A 25,987-nucleotide genomic window follows, 5' to 3' on the forward strand; every position below is an offset into this window, starting at 1 on the left:
AAACAAAATAGGTTTTTTTCCCCTCTAGTAATCACATAAAGGCATAAAAAGGTGTTTACAAGCTAACCTAGCTCTGTGTATTCGAAGCATCTTGGATACTTTAAGCAGTACACATAACAGCCTATTGTACTGCTTACTTCAGCCCTAACTACCTATAGCCACACTAGACATATGAAGAGATGGTCAGCTCCTCTTATGAGTCTGTAGTATTAGGGTTAAATATAGTGGTCAAGGCTACAATGACTCCATTATCTAAAGTTGTAACAATATCATACGTGAGACCATTACACTTGTGTAGCCTAAACCCAATTCACAGCTAAGCGATGCATAGGTGGTGCATCTGCTGAACAAAGCTCTGCCATTAAAGTTCTAATAGAGGACATCGCTTATAAATTAGAGAGCACGTAGATGCACCAATTGTTCCCCGAACCCAACATTCACACAGCGTTACAGTGAGTCAGGTGGAATAGGAAACAAGCTGAAATGACGGGTGATTCTTTAACAAACATTGAAAGCTGTGTTGCACAGTTACCTGTGCTGACCTGTGTCATTGAGGCCTCATACACTGTACATTTGTTGGTAACGTCCATAGTAAGACAGCACTCTTCTTCATTTAACATCCAAGTAACAAAATGTTCCACAAGAAGTCTGTAAAGTACTGAACCGTCTGGGCTGCCATCTTAGGAATAATGTGCACATGACCAGTCACACCATGAAGACCTCTCAGCGTTTCATTACAACCTGTTCATAAGCTCCTGCGCCGACCCTGTTGTAAGGAAGACGAGGCAACACATAACGATTAGTGCTTTGTAAAAGAAAACTCCACTAAGAATCTTTCAATTATACCAAATTATAGCAAGTTCTAAACAATCTAAAGCTCTTTAGATACAAATACTGCACTAAGAAAGGCACAAGAGTAAATGATGGCACTGGATAATGGGAAAGTAGTGGTGAAGAGGGGGACAGGGTATATAGCTTTACATTCAGAGAACGGTCGGCCTTCTGTACAATGACTGCCTGGGATCAGGGGCTCTCTGGAAGAAGGTTGAGCTAAAACTTCCAACATGATGCTTATAGCTTCTTCCCTGGAACAGAACTTCCAGGCTTGCAACTGAGACAGAACTGGTGATCAATGTAATATGTAACTAGAATGCATTTAAAACCATAAATATGTAATATACAACACATAGAATCACTACTACTATGTAAGGAATATGTCCGTTTTACACACCTATTTGGTAGATGATGGCCTCCAAGGGCAGTGCTCCCTCCAGGACCCACAAACAGCCTCAGACCTTCCTCTGCAAATACACAGACACAGGTATATCATCAGTACTATACAGATCACAGATATAACTCATCATTTACAAGTATAGTCTCTTACAAGGTATCACTGTAAGCTATATTAACCCTGTCATGACCAGGGGCATTAATGCTAGGCAGCATGCATCTGTTAACATGACAAACATTTTATGACCAATTTGCATACACACATACTGTACATATGCACTGTGTATATTTGTATATACACTCAGTGGCCAGATTATTATGACCACCCCATCAGTACTTAACACCTGAGAGTGACCCTGCAGAACCCACTATAGACTCTCTATGGTGAACTTTGCCGGGTCTCAGGTGGGCTGGACACACACACCTGCACACCTCTTATCCGTCAGCCCCAATCCGCTGTCAGCCTTCTCCACCGCCAGACCCCGACTCCACCACCACCGCATCTGCTGGCTGTCACTGACTCAGCAGCAGCTGTGACATGGAACACGCAGCTGCACAGATCAGACAGGTTGTCAGTGGCGTGTTTCTTCTCACAGCGGCCAGTGACAGTCAGCAGTCTGCGATGCCATAGCAACCCAGGCGGGCCACATGGCATCAAGGGGACCCCTTTGCTCATCCTGGTCGGGCCCCCCTGTGCCCCATAGCTGCCGTCTTGGTTCGCTATGGCGATAGTTCCACCACTGAATATAGTATATACACAGTATTATTTAGATTATATATAAAATATTATATTTGTTATATATTGCAAAGCCCCATGTGACAGTACAGGTGAAAAGTCCTCTTCAGTGGTCTACCCTGTACTGCTTCCAAGTACAGACAGTACTCGATTTGTTTATATTCCTGGCTTCAAGTAGCCAAAATCTGACAGCCATACACCCAGAAGTATTCAAAGCATAGCACTTCCAGGTTCAAAAAAGTAGGAGGGTCATTGATTGGATGTTTACTGATCCTCCATCTTGTGGATTCTGCCCTCCTTGATGTTAATCCCTAATAGACTCCCTTTAAAAACAAGGAACATGTCTTTAAGTGACATTAAAGTCAAAAATGTTTTTCCCTCCCCCCAATGTTAATGCCAGCACTTACCTTAAAATTATGTCTCTTAATACGATCTTCCTCTTCTTTCATGTCCTTTGATCCAGCGCTGACTCCTCTGCCCTTGCTGGCACTTCCTGTCCCACGGTGTCTGCATGCGGGTGCACACGTCCATAGACTTACCTTGCGTCTCTCCTCGGCTCCCAGCCGAAAATCCGAACTGCGCATGCGCCCGCCCCAAGATGCTTTGCGGCCACCCGAGCAGTTTCGGATTCTCGGACGGGAGCGCGCGGCTAAGACGGGGTAAGTTAAAAACGCTGTTAAAGCGGGTGTTTTTTTCTTTTTTACTTTTTGCCTATATCTACTTCTTGCTAGCAATAGATATATACAAAAAAATGGAGGGTTTAGAAACCCTTTAATGACTCCTGTTTCCTTAATAGCGAATTAATACTGAATAATTGTGTGGGAGTGATCATATGATTTACCTTCAGCACTTGAGTCGAGAGTGAAGTCCTGGCTTTGAAGAATGGTTTCCACTACGTCATCTGCATCAACACGGGTGGCATCCACTCGCTTTAACTGCGACTCTACAGAGTCTTGTTTGACTGGATTCCTTTAAGAAAACAACAACAAAAAAAGTAAATATCAGGAATTAATGAATTAGAACTTATGTCTTCAGTACATGAAACATCAACAATTACATGAAACATCAACAATAAAACACCACACGATATATACAATAAATATCGGAGTTTCATAATAATCCCAATTTAAAAACAATCTGTAAATAAATGATAACACCATTTCACGTCATTAAATCTGAGACTAGCCATTGTTCATCAAGGTCTCCGAACACGTTCATTGACCAAATGTATGATTTATTACACCAAAAAGGTCTCAGGACCAAAGTACACGTCTTCTCATCCTGAGGAAGTGGACCAGTTATGCAAAATACATAGGTCTGTGTTGTGCAATAAATCCAATCTTTGGTAAAGTGATGTGTTAAGATACTTTGCTGAACAGCGGCCGCGCCTTAGACAAATAAATATAACGCAGTCAATTTGTTTTAATATAAAATAATTTATGCAGAGATTATTTTAATATTGGAATTATTAATAAAAATCATACATTTAAAAAAAGAACTCCGAGTAAAAATGTTACTGTATTACCCTTGAAGTGGGGCTACCACAGCACTGCAAGGGTTAAGTGCTCGCTTTTGCCTAGAGTAGAAAATAACAAAATGATAGTTACCTGATCCTCGAGTCGGCTGGCTGTAACAGCACTCCCTCGTGCCTGTTTCCTCCTCCTCTGCAGCAATGGTATGTCTCTCAGTGTCCTCACATCCTATACACTGTGTATAGAACGTGATGACAGAGCAATTACCCTTGCAGTGCGGGGGTAGCCCCACTGCAAGAGTTAATACAGCTTTTACCCAAAGTTCTTCTTTAAAACATATTTTTAGACAAGCTTTACAACAGTAGTGCAAATAGAGTTTCACACGTGACAGTTGCTAAGGTAACACTAATGGCTGCCTGTGAAATAGCTGGTCTAGAGCACGCTAGGCCGGTGCAAGGAACCAACTCTAACTACCCTAACACTGTAAAGCGTACAACAGTGGTATCAAAAATGCAGTGCAAATAACTGTACCAAGAGTAGTACAGCCTACCTACTGCAGTAAGGCCCAACCTAAGCCACTTGCCAGTTAGCCAATGAGTCTGCCAGCGTTGGGGCCCTTGGGTAACTAATAGGAGTGCTCATATAATCCCAGAGTAACTAGGCACAATGCAATCCCCTCCAGGCAGAATTCTACTGCAGGCAAGGATGAAGCTTTATGTAACAATCTTTGAAAATAGATGTAAACACTAACTCAATGCTATTTTGTTTGCTAAAGCACTGTGCAATATAAACAATAGCCTACAATCCAGCAGAAAATGCATTTCATGCGTCTGTACACATTTTGATGGTTTAATAAATTTGGCCATAATGTGATATTCAGATGTGATATATAATGTGATATTCAGATGGTGAACACTTAATACTTTGTCTGCAATTGCAAGCATAGGGCTCTCTCATATTCTCATGGTGTCTGGTATTGTTCCTGCTTGGGCTGTTCCCTAGACCTCATTCACACTGAGCTACATCAGTGCTAATTTGAGCTGAGCGATTTTGAGAGACATTGAGCTACCATAGCTGAAGTGCACAGATCGTTGCGCTAAGTAGCGCTACTTTTGGCAGGGGCTTCATAGCTGCTACATTGGGCTGTATCCAATCAAAAGCGGTCTTGATGTGACATAATTCCTCTTCCTGTTTATATATCTGTGCAAAAGTGACACTTCTGTAGTGCGACGTAGCACGAAAATGTCGTGCGACATTGAGCTATATCATTGAAGTCTATTGGGCCAAATCGCACGAAATCCACCAAAAAATAGGTCATGTTTAAGCGACAAGCTTGAGCTACAAGCTACAGGTGAGCTGTGAGATGTGAACAACTCCATTGAAATGCATTGGACAAGCTACATTGAGCTGATGTTTGAGCGATTTCTGAGCTGAAATTGCGCTACAAATCGCTCAGTGTGAATGGAGTCTTAGTCTCCATGTTGGAGCATATTAATGCAGTTGATAAATTAAATGCAGGTGTACTTGGAGGCAGCCCACTCCTCCTTAAAAACTGCAGGGACTCACCGGAGGCCCAGCAATCCAAAATGCATGCTGGGGCATAAATTTAATTTATCGACTGCATTAATATGCCTCAACATGGAGACTCATAAATAGAGTTAGGACCACACTTTACAGAGGTGCCTTGATGGGGCTGTGTGGCTTCTACATATTTTTGGCCAAAGGTTTGTGTAACTAAAACCTCTGCTTTTAACGCACACTGTTAGACAGGGCTATTTGTTTTGTTGCAGGCTAACTGGCAAGTGTGCTGGGGGCTCTTTTTGTGCTTTGTATTGTTGTAAGCCTTTCCATGTGCACCTTGCTACCAAGGCTGGTTATAAATGTATGCGTTTACCACCTATTTCTAGCTCTACTGAAAACAAGTTGTATGTCAACCAATCTGGTTTTAAGGAACCCAAAGAATTCAGGATCTGTTCAAAAATCGGACAGTATATGGGTAGTTTCAGTTAATCAATTTCTTTTTAGTTTCCTTCCTATACAAAACTTTTAGAATGCGTGTCCTAATACCTGTTTAGTTTTTCAGAAGACGAGCCCTCCTCTGTAATATCTGGGCTGAATGAAACAACTGTAGTGGTGTCATCCTCCATTGGCTCTGGAATACTCCCAATCCCAGTAGAAGCACTGCCCACAGATGTGTTCCTCCGGTGGCTTAATTCAGACAGACTAGAAGACCGTGAGTGCCCTGTACTGTATCCTGCAGAGAAAACAAAACTGTGTTATATGGTGCCCCCAGAATGAAGCAGAATCTACATCCTATCGGTTTTTTCATTTCATCTGAAAAAAACAAAACACACATCCTAAAATGAACAATGGCTTAGTAAAAGGAGAAAAGGCTGTTCATTTTGAAAAGTGAATGTTGGTAAAAAGGGTGAACATGTGTTCATTTTAAATACCCAAACACATGTAAGGGAAATAAAAAAAAAAAGGCAACAGGATTTTTTGTGAGCATGTGATTGGCTATTCAAAGTGAACACAGGTTCACCCTTTTTACCAACATTCACATTGCTAAGTAAACAGCCTCTACAACTTTACTAAATCAACGCCAATATCTCTGATATAATCTCAAGGCCATCTTTGAGAATAATGATGAAAGGGTCTGTAAAAGGTGGATGTTTTTCTAGGGGAAAAGAGAAGGGGGCGGAGTAAAGTAGCAGAACTAGAAAAACGAATAAGGAGAAGGTAAAAGAAAGGAAAAAAGGAACTGTGAAGGCTGGGGGAGCCAAAGAGAGGGGTCCCTACTATCCAGTTTTATATGGGTGCAAATTATCATAATGATAGAAGAGATTTATCTGGAAAATAGGGGTTATCTAGGGCTCCCAAATATCGGGAAACGTGCACAGCATACAGTAGCTTATGAAGACTGGAATTCAGCAAGTAGAATCATTGGCTTTTTCCAAGCTATAGTGAGTTTGTCTGGCTGCTGAGAAGCTATGCACAAGTGGGCACAATTTGTTTTTTGTGCTGCCTACTGGCTTTTTATTAACCTCTTGCCGTCCGCCCGTAGTAGAAAAACGGACGGACAGCACTGCCGCATTGGCGGGTTGCCGTCGCCAGACGGCATTTTTTTTCTGCTCGCGCGCGCCCCCTAGCGGGCACGCACGGGCAGAAAAGACAATGTTTCACATATACTTCCCCAGGGATTCACCTGTTGAATTATTGAGTAGGTTCAAATCCAGAACCGTTTTCTTCCCAGACACTCTCAGCATAGGTGTTTGAAAGTACCGGTTGTGTCTTAACCTATGGAGTAATTACAGGAATATCCCAGTATAGAACCTGAAAAGTGGGCAGGGACAAGATACCATCTCATTAGTAATCCATAGTTGGATTCGATGGCTGACACACTGATTGAACATTTAAGGACCAAACATCCTCCTTATCCTCAGCTGTAACCCTAATGTGATAATAGTTGGAAATAAAGTTTTATATCTTTCAATCAATTTTCCAGCTTTGGGAGGGACTATTTCATTTTAAACCAAAAGCCACTAGATTTTTTTAAAGTGGACCTTTCCCCCCAAAACACAAAAAGCCCTGCTGTGTGCAGTTATACATGATATCTAAACATCCTCGAGTCAGATGTAGAATCCAATATTTATTTTTGTGCTTTTCTGTTCCATAATTTTTATTAAAAAGCTTTTATGAAAACAGGCCTTGAATGCCTTTCATCCCTTTAAATATAAATAGACCAGAGTTGTTCAGACAAGACATTCTTTATCGGAATGTACGTTGTCTTTGACATCTTTCCTAAGGCACAAATCTAATAGCTCAATATAAAAGGACAGCCTGCAACCTTGCATACACACCTCACTGATCATCACACAAATCGAGCGTTCCAGGGTCTTTCTAAATGCCACTAATAGATATGTAGATTATCATCTGAGAAAGGCAGCATTAGACCTCTTTTATTGGTAATTAAGTGGATTGCCATAAACTTTCTAATAAATATCTACATGAATATTAATAAGTTAATTAAAATTGTAGAGCCCTTGTACAACAGCTTTTACTGTCCCCCACACAATATGGGCATTTGGCAGTCAAGCTATGCCCCATATTTGGAGGATTTGGTCATCACTGTTGATATCCAAATCAACTGAAGATTGTGCAGCCAACAGCTGCTTATGCATGGGCAGTGTAAATCTGTCTGCTTATCAGTCTGCTTATGTCTGCTTATGCATGGGCAGTGTAAATCTGCGATTTGAATAGCATGATCCTGCAGCAAGAAAAAGGTTTCAGCAAACACACAAGAAAATAGAAAATGTCATGCATCACTAATAAATGTTACTAGAGGCATGTTAAATAGAGATGCAGATAACATGCGACTCCTAAGTACACACGGGTCTAAAGAAGAATGTTTATCTTGCAAGTTTGCAGTCACTGTACTAGTCAAAGCAGTATGTAAAGTAGGGTGTTTCTGGGAATGCAGGAAGAGCTAAACAAGTTCATCCTGAAAGCCCTGACAATCATGACTGCACACCAACAATATTGCACAATGGAAGGCGTCCAAGATCAAATATACCATTGCAATTCACAGGCTTTAACCCTTACACACCATATGGCATTTATAATCCCCTGTATTATAAAGCAGATGAGCAGGGTGGGAAACAGGGAAAATGGCTCAACTGCTCTGTCTGGGTAACATGGCACTGATTTTATGATATTGCTCCGTGGTTTTTGATAACACTGCATCATACAAGTGACACTGCAACACACTGATAGCATTACATCACTCTAACAACATGGCATAACATTTTGAACAGTGCATCATTCCGTTAGCATGGCATAACTGTTCATCCTGCCAATGTACATAGCCTTGTTACATACATAGTATTTGAGGTTGAATAAAGACATAAGTTAATCAAGGTGTGTGTGTGTGTGTGTGTGTGTGTGTGTGTGTGTGTGTGTGTGTCCATGAGTGTTCTCATTCTTAAGAGTACCTGTACCCTTGTATATTACGGTCTCTCAGGAAATCATCCAAAAGCCTCTCGAATGATTCCAGATTAATTGCGGAAATTACCGCTTGAGGCAGTGAGTTCCAGACCCTAACCGCGCGAACTGAGAATAACCCCCTTCGCCCCTTGTGTTCTAATTTTTTTTTTCTACCAGTTTTAGGTGGTGTCCTCTAGTCTTTGTTACGGAATTAATCTCAAAGAGTTTGTTGCTAATGTTGCTATGACTATGGAACATTTTGTACATGAAAATCATGCCCCCCTTAATCTCCTCCCCTCCAACGTAAACATGTTTAAATTTAGTAGCCTTGTCTCATAGCTCTGGTCCTCCATTCCCTTGATGAGTTTGGTCGCCCTCCGCTGGACTTTCTCCAGTTCAAGGACATCCTTTCTGTGGACCGGTACTCCAGGTGGGGCCGAACCATTGATGTGTAAAGTGGCATAATTATAGACCTATCCCTGCAAAATATTCCCTTCTTGATGCAGGACAAGATTCTACTAGCTTTGCTTACAGCAAACTGGCACTGTAATTTATTATTCAGTTTGTGGTCTACAATGACCCCCAAATCTTTCTCCATTTCCGACTTCCCCAGCGGCATACCCATAATTGTATAACCCATTTGCCTATTATTCCTCCCAAAGTGCATAACTTTGCATTTATCGACATTAAACCTCATCTGCCACATAGTTGCCCACTCCCCTATTTTATCCAGGTCCTCCTGCAATGTTACACTATCTTGGTCTGTTTCTATTACCCTCCCAATTTTGGTATCGTCAGCAAACACTGAGATATCGCTGTGTACTCCGTCCCCGATGTCGTTAATAAACAGATTGAAAAGCATGGGTCCCAGCACAGAACCCTGAGGCACACCGCTAATGACACTAGCCCAGTCTGAAAGGGCGCCATTTATTGATACTCTCTGTACCCGTTCCTTTAGCCAGTTCTCTATCCATGTACACACCCTTCCATCTATGCCCATAGCTCTCAGCTTGTATAGTAAGCGTTTATGAGGTACCGTATCAAAAGCCTTAGCGAAATCCAGATATACCACATCCACAGACCTCCCTCCATCCAGATCTCTACTTACCCCCTCGTAAAAAGTCAGTAGGTTAGTCTGACAGGAACGGTCTTTCCTAAACCCATGCTGGTTGTCATTTATTTTGTCATTTTCCCGCACGAATTCTACTAAATAGTCCTTAATCATTCCCTCTAACAGTTTACAAACTACCGATGTAAGACTAACTGGTCGGTAATTCCCAGGTTGGCATCTTACTCCCTTTTTAAATATTGGAACTACCGTAGCCCTCCACCAGTCACTCGGAACTCTACCAGTCATTAGAGAGTCCTTAAAAATGAGGAATAGTTATAACCTCGCTTAGTTCCTTAAGTACCTTGGGGTGTAGATTGTCCGGTCCCAACGCTTTATTTGCATTAAGTAGACTAAGTCTTTGTTGTATCCCGGGTTCCGTCAACCACTTAGCTATATTTTGTGATGAACTATGTGTTTTATTATCGGTGCCAAACCCGTTTCCCTCCTGAGTGTATACTGAGGAGAAAAAAAGTGTTCAGCACTTCGGCCCTCTCCTTGTAATATGGCTATACATCAGCTTAGACACCATTCACCACTGTGCCTCTAATAGGGGGGAAATATGGTGCCAGGGACCCTGTGATAAAATAAGCATTGGATGCCATGTAATCTAATACTGGTTTCCAACACTGACAATAAAGGAATGTATAAAGCACTTAGCAAGTGCTACAGAAAGTGCAAATACCAGTTCATGACAGGCTGCTGAATGTAAAGTAAAGGTCCTTGAAAAATGCTAGTTTAACAAGTTGTGTAACCAGGAGTGGATTTCTGAAATTCACAAGCTACCCAGCCTCAAAAGACATCATTCTTCAAATTCCACTCTACTCCATGATAAACAACTCATTTTTGCTTTCAGAGAATAGGTGCAGATTGATTGCAAACAACTATTATCCGTTGCTACTTCTCGGTGCCGCAACCTACACAGGGTTAGGTAGCATTTCAATCCTCTTTGGAGCTTCTGGCCTGCGGGACTACATATATATTTCTATTTAAAAATTAACTTTAACTCCTGTTAACACTGTGCATACAAATGAACCAGGATGGTACATACACCCCGTCCTTGATAATACTAACAGCTCTGATCGTAACTGAATACATAAAGCTACAAGCTGCCAACCGCTGTCGCTTATTAGGCAATATTGCCTAAACACTGCTTTACTGCAGCAATCTCTCTTCCCCACCTGTTCACTTTCGCGAATATTAGCCATTTGAATGTAACAGCGTCTCATAAAACATTTTTTGTAGTATCTGACTGTATAGTAGAAAGCTTCATGAATGAAAATGTCTTGGATTCTGTTATATTAATTTACAGACAGAATTCTGACATTTCCATGACCTGGCACCTCTACATTACTGTGCATGTTTAGGTGGCAGCCATAGGGAACAATACACTATACATCTGCCTATCTGTACATGCACATGGCATGATCTTTTTAGCTCCTGGAAAGACTGGAACACTACTCTAGCTGAGGGCATGTTGGGTAGTGTGTAACCAAGAAACGCTGGCTTTGAGGTATAACTATTCTTTTACTAATGTACAGAGGAGTGCAAGGTGTGGCCCATGGAGCATTATACGCCAAAAGCGCACTTCTCTTTTAAGCAGGATGTAATATATCATAGTGGTTCTAGAGCTTGCAGTTGTTGTTGTTCTGCATGCTATTCCCACCACTGTACATTGTTATAACATGCTCTATCCCCTTAGTCCTGAATAACATTTATTATTTGTACCTGATGCCTTGGACTGCTGACTGGCATAACTTGATGTCCTGGAATGTCCACATGCTCCCAGTTCATCAGGGACGGAGGCACTCTTTGATGAAAGATCTGAGAAAGAAAAATGGATGTATTGTAGATCTCTAGATTCATTTTTGAAACTTTCTAACAAAATAATTATATGATACAATCTATTCTGATATGCAGTATGTTAACTAACGGTCTTCACATGTGAAATTGAATTACATGTGCAGCTACCCCGAAGGTAAGACCTAGCACTATCTTCGGGGATTTCTGTAATATAAGACCTACCCCGGGGTAGGTCTTACTTTCGGGGAAACACGGTATATATATATATAAAACTATTTCCAGTTCAGATTTCCTACCAGCAACTCCCAGGTGTAGTTTGATAGTCTCTCGCCCTTTCCGATCTTCCTGCAGAGAGTCTAAATCTCCAGAAACCGCAATTGAAGTGGCAGTAGAAGGCGGTCTGGAACCAAACAGATAATAATAACTGTTGCAGAGTAGTTCACCTTGACACAGGCACACAGAGTTAACATTACCATTACCAACTTAGCTAGAGCACACTACTTGTACTATTGATTACCTGGGCCCAATTCAAATTGAGAAAATAGAAGCAAAAAGCGCACCACCATAGTGTAGCAAATCCACTTCTAAAGATCAAAATAAAAATCAGATGCTCTCACAAATGTGGATCTTGTGCCGCAGCAAAAAGCAAGAGAGGAGAAGTTCTAGGGTGGAAACCGGTGGTCTGTTTGCATGGCTTCTCTCACTAGGCATGGAGCTGGTGGTACGATGCACGAGATGTACCACAGTGTTGGAATGCAGATGGCATGTACCTGTTTTTTCTGCTTCCCCTTTTCCTAGGAGGTACAAGCTTCTAATCCATTCTACCTCCGAGTAGTGCGAGACATCCCATGCCTCCCATAGGTTTCCATCCTAGAACTTCTCCTCTTTTGCTTTTTGCTGCCGCACAAGATCCACATTTGTAAATGCATCTGATTTTATTTTGATCTTCAGAATAAAGTGGAATTGTTACACTATGCCGGTGCGTTTTTTTGCTTCCGTTTCCTAGTTCCTGCGAGTGCCTCTGCCTGTGCTTCTCAAGAGCTGCGAGGCTGGACTGTTTAGCAATATCTCTTTTTATTTGGCTATTTCATTTATATATTGAAATATTGTTTATAACATAGAGCCGGCTTTTTCAAGACTTATGTAATTATATTATCCTGCTTGCAACATAGTATCGGTATCATTCTACATAAAAAAAATCAAACTGAACACTGATAAAAGGAAAGTGCACAAGCAAAGATCACCTCCTGTGAGAGCCTTATACCAAAATGATCAGTAGATCCAGAGGCATGGGCACTTGAAGTTATATGAAAATCTCAAATTTTCCTCTGAAAGTTGAGCTTGGGCCCTACATCCTCCAACATCCTGAGCCTCCTAATTAGTCCCATAAAGGGATGGACAGCCTCACCAGCCAAATGGGAGGCTTGGAGGGGGAAGGTGTGCAACTATACATGTTTTACAGGAAAAGTCATGTAATGCATCTGTAATGGGTCCCAGGTAGGCTTTAAGCCATGGTATACCCATTATTGTCATGAAGGGAGACGTTATATATTGTGTTTTTAAGATGAGTGGACATGTTTTTATTTGTATGTTTTATATGCTTGTTTGTTTTTTAAAGTGGTTATCCTAATAAATTATATTTTTTGGGGCCTATGTGATATGGTTAGCTATGTCCCTTTGCATTCTTTACACAACACCTGAAAGGCCCCATTTAGTTTTGTTTGGTGTATATTTACCACTTTGAATCTACTGATGACTGTGACATGCAGTTTTCATGGAAGTTAACCTCCACTGACGATGAAAAATGATCTTGATTTTCATCTCATAAGTCATCCCACAATAAAGCCATTTTAAGTGTAACCGTTTAACAAACCTTACACCCCCTCTCTCAAAATACATACATAATCAGAAATAAAAAAATTTTTTAAAAATCAACACCTCGGCTAACAAAAATTACTTGTCAGCGAATTTGACCAAACCTGATTTTAAATTACATAGAATCAGGTCCCAAGGAGTCTGGCAGTTTTTCTCAAAATGAAAATTCTGAACATAAATACGTAGCTGTAGTCATAAAAATGGGCTTTTAATGTACCCCAACATGCTCTAAACTCAGCAACTTGCTTCTCGTAAAATATTACATGAGCTACTAAATTTGCTGACATAAAAAGACAGGATGCCAATGGGAATACACCACAAAACGTTGACTTCTCACTTTCATCTTTATATTATCAGAGGCTCATTAGAAACTATAAAATTCCGCATCTCTCTCCCAATCACAGACATGGCGCACATCTACTATTTCAGCAGAAGCCGTTTACCCCTATCGCATACAATTGATGAAGTACTGTAATGAGACTTCCAAGCAGCTGCTGTTCATAGAGCCTTGGTTCTCAACTGGTGGGTCGTGACCCAAAAGTGGGTCGCAACACAGTGTTCAGTGGGTCACCGCATGCCTTTCACTTTTCTAGGTGAGAGGCTTCTCAGCCTCCCCCTAGCGCAGCAATGTCAGTCCTCACAATAAGCAGCCATTCACAATATGCTGCCCAGTGCCAAGTGTCAGCTTGGGTGGGGGTATGGCTTTGAGGCACCTCTACAGGGCATGCAAGGAACTGTACAAGCAATGCACATATGGATGGAGCTCCATTACAGCGCAGCAGCCCACACCGGACCCCAGGCTGTGGATCCACTCCAGTTCTCATCAGATAGGGAGACTGGATGGATCTTTAAAAAAGAACAAAATTTAGGTGTGTGTGTGTGTTTTAGGGCAGATTCACACTAGTACACTGCACTAATCGCACAGTCCCATGCAATGAATGCACCTTACCACACAATCGCACCTTACCACGCATTCAGGTGTGGGAGGTGTGTTGCATTGCCATTCATTTGAATGGCACCCCAAACACAGTTCGATCGCCCGCACTGGAATGCACGGTACCACAATGCGGTGCGACTGGGGTCACAACTTAATGACCAAGGACAAATGTGGGTCCTGAGATTACACAGGTTGAGAACCACTGTCATAGAGGACAAGGCATAGCTCAATGTTTAAATAGCACAGAGTAGAAAAAAAACAAATCAGCTAGTCAGATGACTTATGATGAAGCAGAGAGGTAATAGTGATGGAAACCACAAAATGACACGTTCATAGGCAGAAGAAACAACTTACGTTTTAAAACAGGGGTCCCCAGACATAAGCTGCATGCTGATTCCAACCTTCAAAAAGATAACAAATCAGTTAAATATACATAGAGATCCAAGTACAATCTTCAAAGGTTAGTTCTGCCTTCCCAGCACAGAAAAGACAATATGGTACGCTGATATAGCTATGAGCTAAAGCACTGGGTAGAAGGAAGGCAGCACTCACTACATAAAAGAGATTACCTTTGCACAATCAGAATTCATCACATCCTCTGTTACTGGAAACTTATATCAAAGGTGTTATCCTTTCCTGAAACCCGGTTGCATGGAGCAATTATAAAGAGAGAGGAAACTCTCCTTATAATTGAGAGTCATTATATTGTTTTTCAGGCACATACAATAGGGGAAAAGATTTTAAATAACACTTTGACTGGAATATGCACCCTACTTACTAGACAGAGACTTTTCTGTCCAAAGCTAATATTTGGCCCTTGGCTGTGCCGGTGGAGCTGACCTGTGGGGGCATCTCATTTCACAAACGGACGCACTTCCATTGCACTAAGAATATCTCAGACCCTCAAGGCCGCTACCTTCTACTGTGTGGCGATATACTGGGGTCCCCTATCACGATTCTATGTTATTATGCCCCTAATCTCTCTCCGCTCCCCTTCCTGACTCATCTTTTGGAACTGATTGATACGCATTCCCATGGCACGCTTTTCCTGTGCGGGGATTCTAACCTGCCACTCAACCTTAAATTGGACAGATCGAGGCCTCCACTGTCCTCTGCACCCACTGATAGCAATCGCTATAAGGCTGTTTTTGCTGGGTCGGGGTTAGTGGACGCCTGGCGTGAACTGCATCCCCTCGCTAAAGACTTCACCTACTACTCGGCAGCTCATGACCTGTACACTCGTATCGACCACATCTGGGTCCGCCACTCGTTCCTACCGCACCTCATATCAGCTAAGATCCCTTCGGTACCCTGGTCAGACCACGACCCCACAGTCCTGACCTGCCGCTCACTGCTCCCCAGGCCTTCCTCCTCCTCCTCTTGGTCCTTGAATGACTCCCTTCTCTCGCACCCGGATGTTGTGGACCGCTTGTCTTCCCTCTCGGCCGCCTACTTCAGGGAGAATGTTGGATCAGTATCCTCTCCCACTGTGCTATGGGAAGCCTATAAAGCAGTGCTTCGCGGGCACATAATCCAACTGGCGGCCCAACGGCGGAGAGAACGGGAGTCCCGTAGGCTGGACTTGGAGGCGGAGTTGGACCGCCTTACCGAGCAGTGCAAGACCTCTTCAACGCCCCGACTGAGAGCCAGCCTGGAGAAAGCTAGGGTGGAACTCAACCTATGCCTCACCGATATAGCCGAACGCCAACTACGCTGGGCAGGGCAAAAATTCTATGCCCACAGTAACAAGCCTGGGGCTATGTTAGCGAAACGTCTCCGCTGCTTTGAACCGCCCAAACGCCCCATCTCCCTACGAACAGCTGACTCTGTCCTGACCAGTAACCCGCAATCGATATTAAAGGAGTTTCAACACCACCTGTCCCATCTGTATGCGGAACCACCCCCTTTCCCCATGGCCGCAGCAGAGTCATTTTTTCAAAATCTGCATATGCCTGCAATGTCAAGCGTACAGAAGGAGCTCTTGGCCGCTGACATCACTGAGGATGAGGTGCATTTAGCGATTAAATCGCTGAAAGCCAATAAACGTGCTGGACCCGATGGCTACTCGTCCCTCTTTTATAAAAAATTTGCGGACATTGTGGTCCCCCATCTGACAGCGCAATTCAATTTTCTTAAGCAAGGTCACCCGCTTCCTCCGGAAGCCCTTAAAGCTAATATTGTTATGATTCCTAAACCAACTGCTGATCCCCATTCTTGGTCCAATTTTAGGCCCATTTCCTTACTTAACACTGATGTGAAGCTCCTGGCTAAGGTGTTGGCCGCTAGGATTAACACCTTTCTGGGATGTCTCATTCATAAAGACCAGGTCGGTTTCGTACCCTGCAGGCAGGCGGGAGATGGTATACGCCGGGTCCTCAAGCTTATACACCTAGCTCGCTCCCGCTCCATAGAGATGATGTTGCTTTCCCTAGATGTACGCAAGGCGTTTGACACCTTGTCTTGGCGGTACCTGTTCTTTGCTTTACGCAAATGGGGTTTTGGAGAAGATTTTCTTGCCTGGATAGCTGCGTTATACTCCCAACCCACAGCCTCCATCCGTTATGCGGGATTCAGCTCAGCCGCGTTCCCCATTCTGCGGGGCACTAGACAAGGCTGCCCTCTATCCCCCATCCTGTTCATATTGGCATTAGAACCGCTGGCGGCCGCTATTCGGGGCAATGCTTCCATTCAGGGATTAGAGCTGGCGGGTACCCCTCATAAACTCTCGCTCTACGCGGACGACATTCTGTTAGCTCTATCCTCCCCCCATATCTCTCTTCCCAATCTATTTCGCACGTTAGCAGACTTTGAAGCATTCTCCTGCTTGCAGGTTAACGAGACCAAATCAAAAGCCTTGAACATTTCCCTGAGTGCCGGCTGCCTGAGCTTGGCAAAAGCTAACTTTAATTTTTCGTGGCCCTCTTCCTTGCCCTACTTGGGTATCAAAATCACCTCCTCGCTGGACTCGCTCTTCCAGGCTAATTACCCCCCGCTCTTCCGCGAGCTGTCGGCCCTCCTTACCTCCTGGCACAACATGCCCTTATCCTGGTTAGGCAGGATTCACGCCATCAAAATGTCTTATCTCCCCAAGATCCTTTACCTCTTCAGGGTCCTTCCCGTTCATATACCCAGTCATATCCTCCGTATAGAGCAGAGGAAGATCCTCCGCTTTATATGGCATGCCCGTAAGCCCCGCTTAGCTGCCAACGTCTTGTACCACCGACGGGGGCAAGGCGGCCTCGGAGTTCCCCATTTAGCGAAATATTACATAGCGGCTCAAATAGCTCCACTGACGCTCTTTCATTCAACGTCAGCGCTACCCCAATGGGCCCTTATGGACATAGTGGAATGCGCCCCCCTCCCCATCCATAATCTACTGTGGACCCCTCCTTCCTCACGCCCCCCCATTCAGGACCCGGTCTTGCGGTTTAGCCTGCAACAGTGGGACTCGGTCAAATACACAGCTGGACTTATATCACCCCACCTTCCCCTCTCCGGTATATTTGGGACTCCCTCATTCCTCCCAGCATATGAGAATGCACCAGCATTTGCGTGGTGGGCCCGGCGGAACCCTCTTTATATAAGAGATCTACTATCCATGAATGGGGTCAAATCCTTCCAAGACCTCCAAACTCGCTGGATGGCCCCCCTCACGGAGAACTTCCGATATCAGCAACTTAAGAGTTATATCACGACCCTTCTTAGGCACTGTCCGGGCTCACCACACAATCTCACACCTTTCGAATCCCGCTGTTGGTCCGACCCCCACTCTGCGGGCCTAATAACCCTCCTGTATGCCTCGCTTGTGCCGTCAGTGGGGACGACGAAACTCTCCTACATGCTGGCCTGGGAAAGAGATCTGGGTGACTCATTAGACCTTCACGCCTGGTCTGAGATATGGCTTGCCGCGACGAAGTGCTCTCCGAATGTCCTGGCCCAGGAAAACGCCCATAAAGTCATGTTCCGTTGGTATATGACCCCGGATAGGATATCCAAATTTGCCCCCTCCGTCTCGCCCAGCTGTTTCCGGGGTTGCACGGACAGGGGCACCCTATTTCATGTCTGGTGGAGTTGCCCAAAAGTGCAAAAGCTATGGATTAGAGTGTATAACTTACTGAGATCAGTTTTTGATACAGCTTTTGTGCGTAACCCTTGGGAGGCCCTCCTAGGCAGGCCAATTACTCGCCTCTCAAAAAGAGAGAGGAAATTAGCAAATTTTATATTCCTGGCGACTAGACAGACCATAGCCAGAGCATGGAAACAACCAACGTTGCTTTTCTCGGAAGTCAGACAATGGGTCATGGGCATCATGGTACATGAGAAGCTTACAGCTACCTTGCACGACTCACATGCCTCTTTTCAGAAAACATGGTCACCCTGGCTGGAATATGTCCAGCCGATGGGACTGGATCGGGACCTCTTGACGATTTGATGGTGCCGCGCTTGGTCGGGGTGCCGGGGCCCCTCTCGACTCCCCCCACAGCCACCTCTCTCCCTTGTCTGTCTCCCCCTCCTACCCTTTCCACTTTTCTTTTCTTCCTTTTACCTCAAGGTTCTGCTATGTTTTTTTTGGAACTTGCAACACGCGATCTAGAACGATTGCTCGGCATACGAACGTTAGCCACTATTTTCCCACTGGTGTGGCTCCGCTGGTATCCTGCAGCAGCAGCAGGTAGCTGGCATCCATGCTATGGTTTCCAGAAGCTAGCCCACCCCCGGTGATTATACGCAGACCGTTACGGTCCTTATGTCCCACTTTAGTTTCTGCTGTATTGTTCTAAGTCAATTTTCCATTGTATAAACCTGCTGGACCTTACTACTACTGTATGATCTGTAATTATGTTCTGTTGCAATAAAATAATTGTACAACAAAGCTAATATTTGGATTTTAAATAAATGGCAGCAGGTTGAATCACTCACTGGTTTCCTATATCTGTTTGGGAATCTAATTCCGGCCGCACATACGATTTCACCTTTCATTTCAACCCTTGGTTAAAATCGAAAAGCTTCTACTTTTTAAACTGATTTGATGACAACTAGTTAGAACGTACCTTTAATGGCCATTGTGGAATATCTGATGGCGCTCTGTCAGATCTCCCTTGCTTTCTCAATATTTTAACACTATTTTGGCTCTATCTCCTTTTTCAACAAGCTAGAATAACTTTTTGTTTATTTCTACAAAGCTAACTGTAATGGCACATTGCAAATTCCCTGGTTAGTTTGATCACCTCCAATGGTTTTGTTTTAAGTTTAATCAAAACTAGTGGAATCAGAAAAAAAAGCTTGCAGTGTCTATGGCCATCACAATAGTAAAATCCGGTTCTCCCATCTTCCACACCAAGAGGGGCATCTCGTTCCCCAGTTAACATTTATGTATTTTACATCCTTCTGGAGACTTAAGGGTGTAAGACTGCAAAGCCTTAAACATCTCACTACCGTGTTTCCCCGAAAATAAGACACTGTCTTATATTTTTTTGGCTCAAAATAACACACTAGGTCTAATTTTCGGGGTAGGTCTTTTTTTTAAATATACAAAACTCTACATGTAGTCATGTACAAAAATATGGTGATCAGGGCAATTAGGGGTGCAGTACCTTTCTAAGAGCAATTTGCTAACCAATCGCTGGCCAGAATGAGCGAAGCGCACTTTCAGTATTGATTCCTCACAGGCGGAGTGCATTTGGTGTCACTCTGCCTGTGACAGGAGCCAGCGCTATAGAGGAGACATTGGCTTATGCGGCTCTGCTCCCTCCGGTGCCGCCTCGCTTCCTCTAGCGCTGGCTTTGTTGGCACTGCTGATTCTCTCCCTCGGCTCTTCAAGTTCTGCCTTATGCCACCACTGGACCTGGGAATGGTCACAACTAGGTCTTATTTTCGGGGTAGGTCTTATATTTTAGCAATTCACAAAAATAGTACTAGGTCTTATTTTCGGGGTAGGTCTTATTTTCGGGGAAACAGGGTACTACAGTTTCCCAAATGTAAAATCGAGTACATAATCCATCTCACTTGCATGCACCTATAACTGGGTTATTAGTTTGATGTGGTAGTAAAGGGAAGATGTATAGAGGTAGGCTGACCTCTCCTTTTAAAATGCTGGTTGTCTGGTCTGGATATCATACTAATGCAAATGGTGTGTTCCGACTGGTCCATATTATAGCGTTGCACTACAGGCACATTATCCGTGTGTTAAGCGCATGGTTTTGCAGAGTGCAAAGATGGGTGCGCTGGTGCCTTCCATTGCCATTCATTCTGAATATCACCCCAAAGCACCTCCCGGCACATGTGCATTGCAATGCACCATACCACAACACCGTGCTTTGCACCATTGGGTGGTGAAAAAAAATAATCCAGACTCTATTTTTTCACCACACAGTAGTGCAACTGAATGATATTGAGGTACCCTGCGTTACAGTGCACATCCGCTGGGAGATGCATTGGGGTGCCATTCAGAATGAATGGTAATGCAACATACCAACACCAGTGCACCTAGTGTGCTGTGCGATAGTGTGCACTAAACGCACGGATACCTTGCTTTTAGCGTATTGCTATAATGTGAACCTGCCCTTCAGCCAAACTTACATAGTTACTTTAAAAAAACAAAAGTCCAAGTACAACTTGTGAATTCCAAATGTGGAATTGTCTTCCTCAGTCAGTAGTATCTGCTGATAGCATTGATAAATTCAAGAAACTCTTAGGAGGAGTATGGGAAAGGATATGGGAACTACTAGACCCAAAACACATCGGTCGAACAAGATGGACCTTTGTCTTTTTTCAACCTCACCTACTATGCAACCTCTGTGTGAGTTTTATATGTTTGATCCAGAGGAATGTTGCTGCACAGTCGATTCAGATCACCAATTCAAAGTATTCCAGCTGAATACAGCAAGTATTTTTAGCAGAAGGTCATCAATAACATGTTTCTTTCTATACAAATTTCCATTAATAACAGAGCAGAGGGCAGAGAAATGTAACCAACAACTATCATCATTGGTTGTTCTGACACCTCTGAGCTGATGAAAGTTAAATATGTTTTCCCTGGGTTACATCACTGCATATCACTGCACTTTGCACTACCTTATCACATAAGTAGAAGAAGCAAGAAGAAGTATGTTGATTAAATTCACTTAAAACAAAGGACACTGGCTTGTGCCAAGGAAGATAAAGGAACAATGTCAGACCAAAACATAAAAACTGGATCTGAACATAAATTCCTAATACATTGGCTGCAATTATCACATGAAAAAGCTTGTACTTACATCCTGTTATTTTTTTTCAGCAAATATAATGAGAACTCACTGATGAGACAATGGAAAACCGTTGTATTCTCTCTCAGCATAGAGCTTTTAGGAATAACAGGCTTTCAGCTGAGCCCTCTGGGCTGTGTATGAATTGTAATGGAAGTGAGAAATGAGGCTGACATTAGATGTGTTCACATCCCAAAGCTCTAAGTGCATTAGCCAGGAAGAAGCAGATTTAATAATTCACCAATGCTCTCCTCAAACACTTTGTGATTAACCTTCCAGTAATGATGTCATGCTTCCCGGCCCAATGCAACAGCAGTCAACTACAGTACACGGAGATTAAGCATTTCATATTCAGGGTTCATATTTTCATAGCAAAGCAATCAATGCTAAAAATGTTACTGATAACACAGAACAGAATATTTTGTGTTCCACTGATTTTTGCAAGAAGCATAGAACAGACAGCCAGTTTTTTTCTAAAGCACTAGAAGGGGATTACTGCTACCAGTAATCATATTTCCATGTAACACCCATTGCAGCGTGTGGCCATGTTACGGAATGGGTAATAGAGAGTGGGAAAAATTGCCCTTTCCACTGAAACCCTCATTGTTTTTTAATAGCCGCTAATGCAAATTACCACTTTATGTCAAAGAAAGGGGTGGTATCCAAGTGCTTTCACATAATACAATTGGCGGTAGGAGGAATCCCATTCCATCAAAGCACAACCACACGTTTTACATCTTCTCCCAGAAACAATTGGCTGGTTTCCCAGGAAGTCATTTGTATCATCAGGCAATGGTTCTGTAGGTGGACCAGAGAGCTGCCCAATAGATTTCACCTTCAACACAGAATGTGGGGATGTTTTGAGCTCAGCAACAGGAGTTTTCTTTGAATGTCATAGACCACAGTCTGAAAATTTTTTTTAGGTAGGGAATGATTAAAATCTGGGTTAAGAGCTCTTTTCTTTAAGTTATGTTTCATTCGGAAGATTTTTTTTTTTTAAAACAGAATGTAAGAGAAGATCTCTCCAAAGTAAGGAAAATCCTCGCATAGATAGCCATCACCAGAACGAGTGTCCTTGTTGGAAGATTGCGCCTTTATTCCTGTTACAGTGACATCTCAAAATGTCGGTCTTTCTCTTACTTTCACTATCAGCCCTAATAACACCAGGACAACGAGGGACAACCTGCATGGGCCCTAACCGTGCCCTAACCGTTCCCCAACCAACCAACCCCCCCTCCTCCTCCCCCGCCAATCCATTTTTGCTTTAAATATACTATAACCCAGCCAGCTACAGTACATTTTGATACTTTTGGGACTCTATTTTCTTTCTCTTACATAGGACTAGCAGGGAAAAGGCTTCAGAGTTCTATAATAAACAGAGTATAATGAAATTGCTTTTTGTTCTCCGATTTGTGAAAAAGAAATTTAAAAAGATGGACAATCTCCTTTTCCTATTGAAAGTTACTTTAGAAAGAACAATAGGTTCTAGTTTAAAAATGTTTCATTACCTTCATGATCCATATCTGACACTTTCCTGAATGAATGAAATTGCCTTAATGTCACTTTGTAAGAAAAAAGGTTTTAGAAGAATGGTTCTGAAGAACTGTAGGTGAGTCCTAAAGCAGGCAATGGCCCATAGCTAGGACAAAATAAATACATGTGGGGAAGGGCAGGAATCTGGGATTGGGAGTCTCACCTCATCCATATTAACCCAATTTTCATCTTTATGGTCACTCTTACATTTCAATATGAATTACGGAAACCCAAGATTACAATTTTGAATAGGTTTATGCAGTGTCTGCCATACTCTTTAATATAATGGCTTACCTTTAGAATAGAATTATCCTGCCGGGTATTCTTTGTGTCATATCCCTCTAGCAGACATCGACGGATTGTATTGCCAGACCCAGCAGACTCTGCAAGGTTGAGATCTACAAAGCCAAGCTTAAACCACAAAGAGATATAAACATTATAGAAGGAAGCTGCAGAGTTAGTCAAATGCTTAAAAGGAAGGAGAACTATGGGGTCAGGGCTTGTCCCCATAGTTCCCCTAAGGGTCACAGGAGAACACAAACTAGCGTTTTCCCGTGACCCAAAGCTCAGTATACCGTGAGCTACAACTGTCTGGATCCACCCAGCTGCGGGATTGACAGCTAAGTCTGCCTATCCAGAGCAAGCGACGGTATGTGTTCGCTCACTTCCCGATGTACTGAGCCGACCTCTGACAGTTTCATTGTCACAGGTCGGCTCAGATTATGAGGCTGAGTGAAAATCACTCGCCTCATAATTCTCCTTTAATATGTGTAATGGTCCATAAAGCCCAGCTCCAGCCAGAAAAAGAAACAATTCTGTCATATCTTTATTCCTGTGCGTGACCCTATTGGGGAGATTTCATAGTGTTAAAAAAACTAACAAAAATTGCACACCCTTCTCCATTTTAGTGAAAAATGTGCTTTCCTGTAGTCTGTGTCCCCTGGAGAGATTTCCCATAACGTCTTGTCCTGACACGAAGCAAGGGAAAAATCTCCTCAATGGGAAGCACAATATAAACCGAAAAGGGATTCCCCACTCTAAAACGAAGATTAACATTTTGGCGGGAGTTGGGCTTTAAATACCATTTGAATTCAGCTATAACAATACAACAGCAACAGAGAATAAAGGTTACTAAAAAGAAATGAAATCCAGAAGCTCAATGATATTATACCGAAGAAGAGACACGCTCATTACATTTACTATGGGCAGCCACAGACTGGCAGAAGTTGCACCGAGAGGCAAGCATGACTGTTGCATAGTGATGCATCTGTCTTTAGTGAAAAACATAATGATAAATATGATATAACTGTGTTTAGAAGTTCTACAGTAAGTGTGTCACACATGCCGGTTCAGATGTTTCTGTAACATCATGAAAATAAAATCACACATCCTTTTATAGAGCAGGCCTTCTTAAACTTTCTTCACTCGTGACCCCTTTTTGGCCGAGGAAATTTTTAAGGGACCCCAACGTCGGTCGGTGTCCCAGCACCAGTCACTGTCTCTCTCCTCTTCTATCTCTCCCCCCAGCACCAATCACTGTCTCTCTCCCCCCAGCACCAATCAGCCTCTCTCCTCTTCTCCCCCTTCCCCAGCACCAGTCACTTTTTAGGTAGGTACCAAGTGCACAGGGGGGGCCGCGACCTTAAAACCTACACTACACTGCAAATTATACAGTAAACTGAAATAAAACAATCTAGCTTGGTGCCCAGACCTCCTCGGCCGCCTGGTCCCCCTCACACAAGTACCGGCCATACCCCCCTGATGGCGGTCCTGGTCGGGTACTCGGATCGTGACCCCCCTGTTCACTTGCGGGACCCCATATGGGGTCGCGACCCACACTTTAAGAAGCGCTGTTATAGAGTAGAAAGAGTCAAATAAAGGCTTTTTCCCACCTTGGCATTTTAGTGCCACCTGGATAATGTCTGCAAACTGCCTAATAATACAATACAAAATTACATAAATACAGTTTCATAATGTATGTGTAGTGAGCTTTGCCTGGAGACTCCCTCAAACGCATCTTCCACAGTGACAAAAGGCATTGAAAAAAAAACTCATACATGCATATCAGTCCATACATATTCACCTTGGCATAGGCCTTTCCACCTTTTAGCTCCTGAAACACAAAGGAAATAAGTCAGAAATGGAAATAGTGTTTTCACATGACGTTCAATCAACATACAGATATGCTAATACTACTGTATATCTTTTTCTGGTTCCCACTTCAACCAGGGTAGGCAAAAAGAATGTAGCAAAAGTGTACTGGAGATGTTATTAATGGCAAAAATCTAATTTGTTCTTTTAGCCCGACGTTCATCATCACCTGAATTTGTAAAAAATGATAGAGCAGACCTCCTCGTACAACAACAACAACAACAACAACAACAACAGAAAAGGGGCCTGGAAGGCAAATTTAAAAGAGACCCATTGTACCTCAGTTCCAGACTCCATGAAGGAGAAGAGAGCGAAAAACTGAGGTTGGAAGGAAGACCAGCATGTGAGGGACCGCCTCCTCCACCCAGATTACATGTAGTGCATCTCCTTTGGAGGTAGATAACACAAAAACTGAGGATGACAGATGGACTTTGATGTGGCGATTAGTGATGGGCTCGGGCGTGTTCGCAGCTCCACGTGCCGAGCCCGCCAGGAAGCTGACAGCACCAATCACAGGTACGGAGACATCATCCCGGTCCGCAGCTGCAGAGATCAGGATATGTCTCAGTGCCTGTGATTGGCGCTGTCAGCTTCCGGCGGGCTCATCACGTGGAGCTGCGAACACGCCCGAGCCCATCACTAGTGGTGATGTGTTTCCTGTCTTAGTGGTAGTAGTTTACATCTCTCATATACTGTCCTAGGAGACGACTAGAGAAAGGCTAGCTGGATGTCAGCAGTTTGTCCTCACAGTCTCTTTCTAAAGCATGCAGTTCAGGCCCATTGCAAAAAAGCAGTTAACAGTCTTACCTTCCGGACAGACACTCTGCAGACACATGGATCCAAGATCCCTGAGGCAGCACTTGCACTCATCTTACACATAAAGGAGAACTTCTTCTTCCAATGGACACTGCTAGA

General features: G+C 43.3%; 1 protein-coding gene across 1 annotated transcript in view; it reads right to left on the bottom strand.

The window, feature by feature from the left end:
- Positions 1 to 587: 587 nt before the first annotated feature.
- The window catches only part of FAM102B (family with sequence similarity 102 member B), a 34,913-nt gene continuing 9,513 nt past the window's right edge, over positions 588 to 25,987 (bottom strand). Inside the window, exons 4-13 of the mRNA XM_018564549.1 lie at positions 25,880 to 25,982; positions 25,005 to 25,034; positions 23,216 to 23,332; positions 14,499 to 14,545; positions 11,629 to 11,732; positions 11,258 to 11,353; positions 5,506 to 5,692; positions 2,808 to 2,935; positions 1,232 to 1,301; positions 588 to 766 (exon numbers count right to left, since the gene is read on the bottom strand). Of these exons, the coding sequence (XP_018420051.1) occupies positions 724 to 766; positions 1,232 to 1,301; positions 2,808 to 2,935; positions 5,506 to 5,692; positions 11,258 to 11,353; positions 11,629 to 11,732; positions 14,499 to 14,545; positions 23,216 to 23,332; positions 25,005 to 25,034; positions 25,880 to 25,982 (925 nt within the window). The 3' untranslated portion in view covers positions 588 to 723. The remainder of the gene's footprint in view (positions 767 to 1,231; positions 1,302 to 2,807; positions 2,936 to 5,505; positions 5,693 to 11,257; positions 11,354 to 11,628; positions 11,733 to 14,498; positions 14,546 to 23,215; positions 23,333 to 25,004; positions 25,035 to 25,879; positions 25,983 to 25,987) is intronic.

This window comes from Nanorana parkeri, unplaced genomic scaffold, assembly GCF_000935625.1.
Source record: "Nanorana parkeri isolate BGI_ZX_2015 unplaced genomic scaffold, ASM93562v1 scaffold759, whole genome shotgun sequence".
In the NCBI taxonomy this organism is placed as follows: Eukaryota; Metazoa; Chordata; class Amphibia; order Anura; family Dicroglossidae; genus Nanorana; species Nanorana parkeri.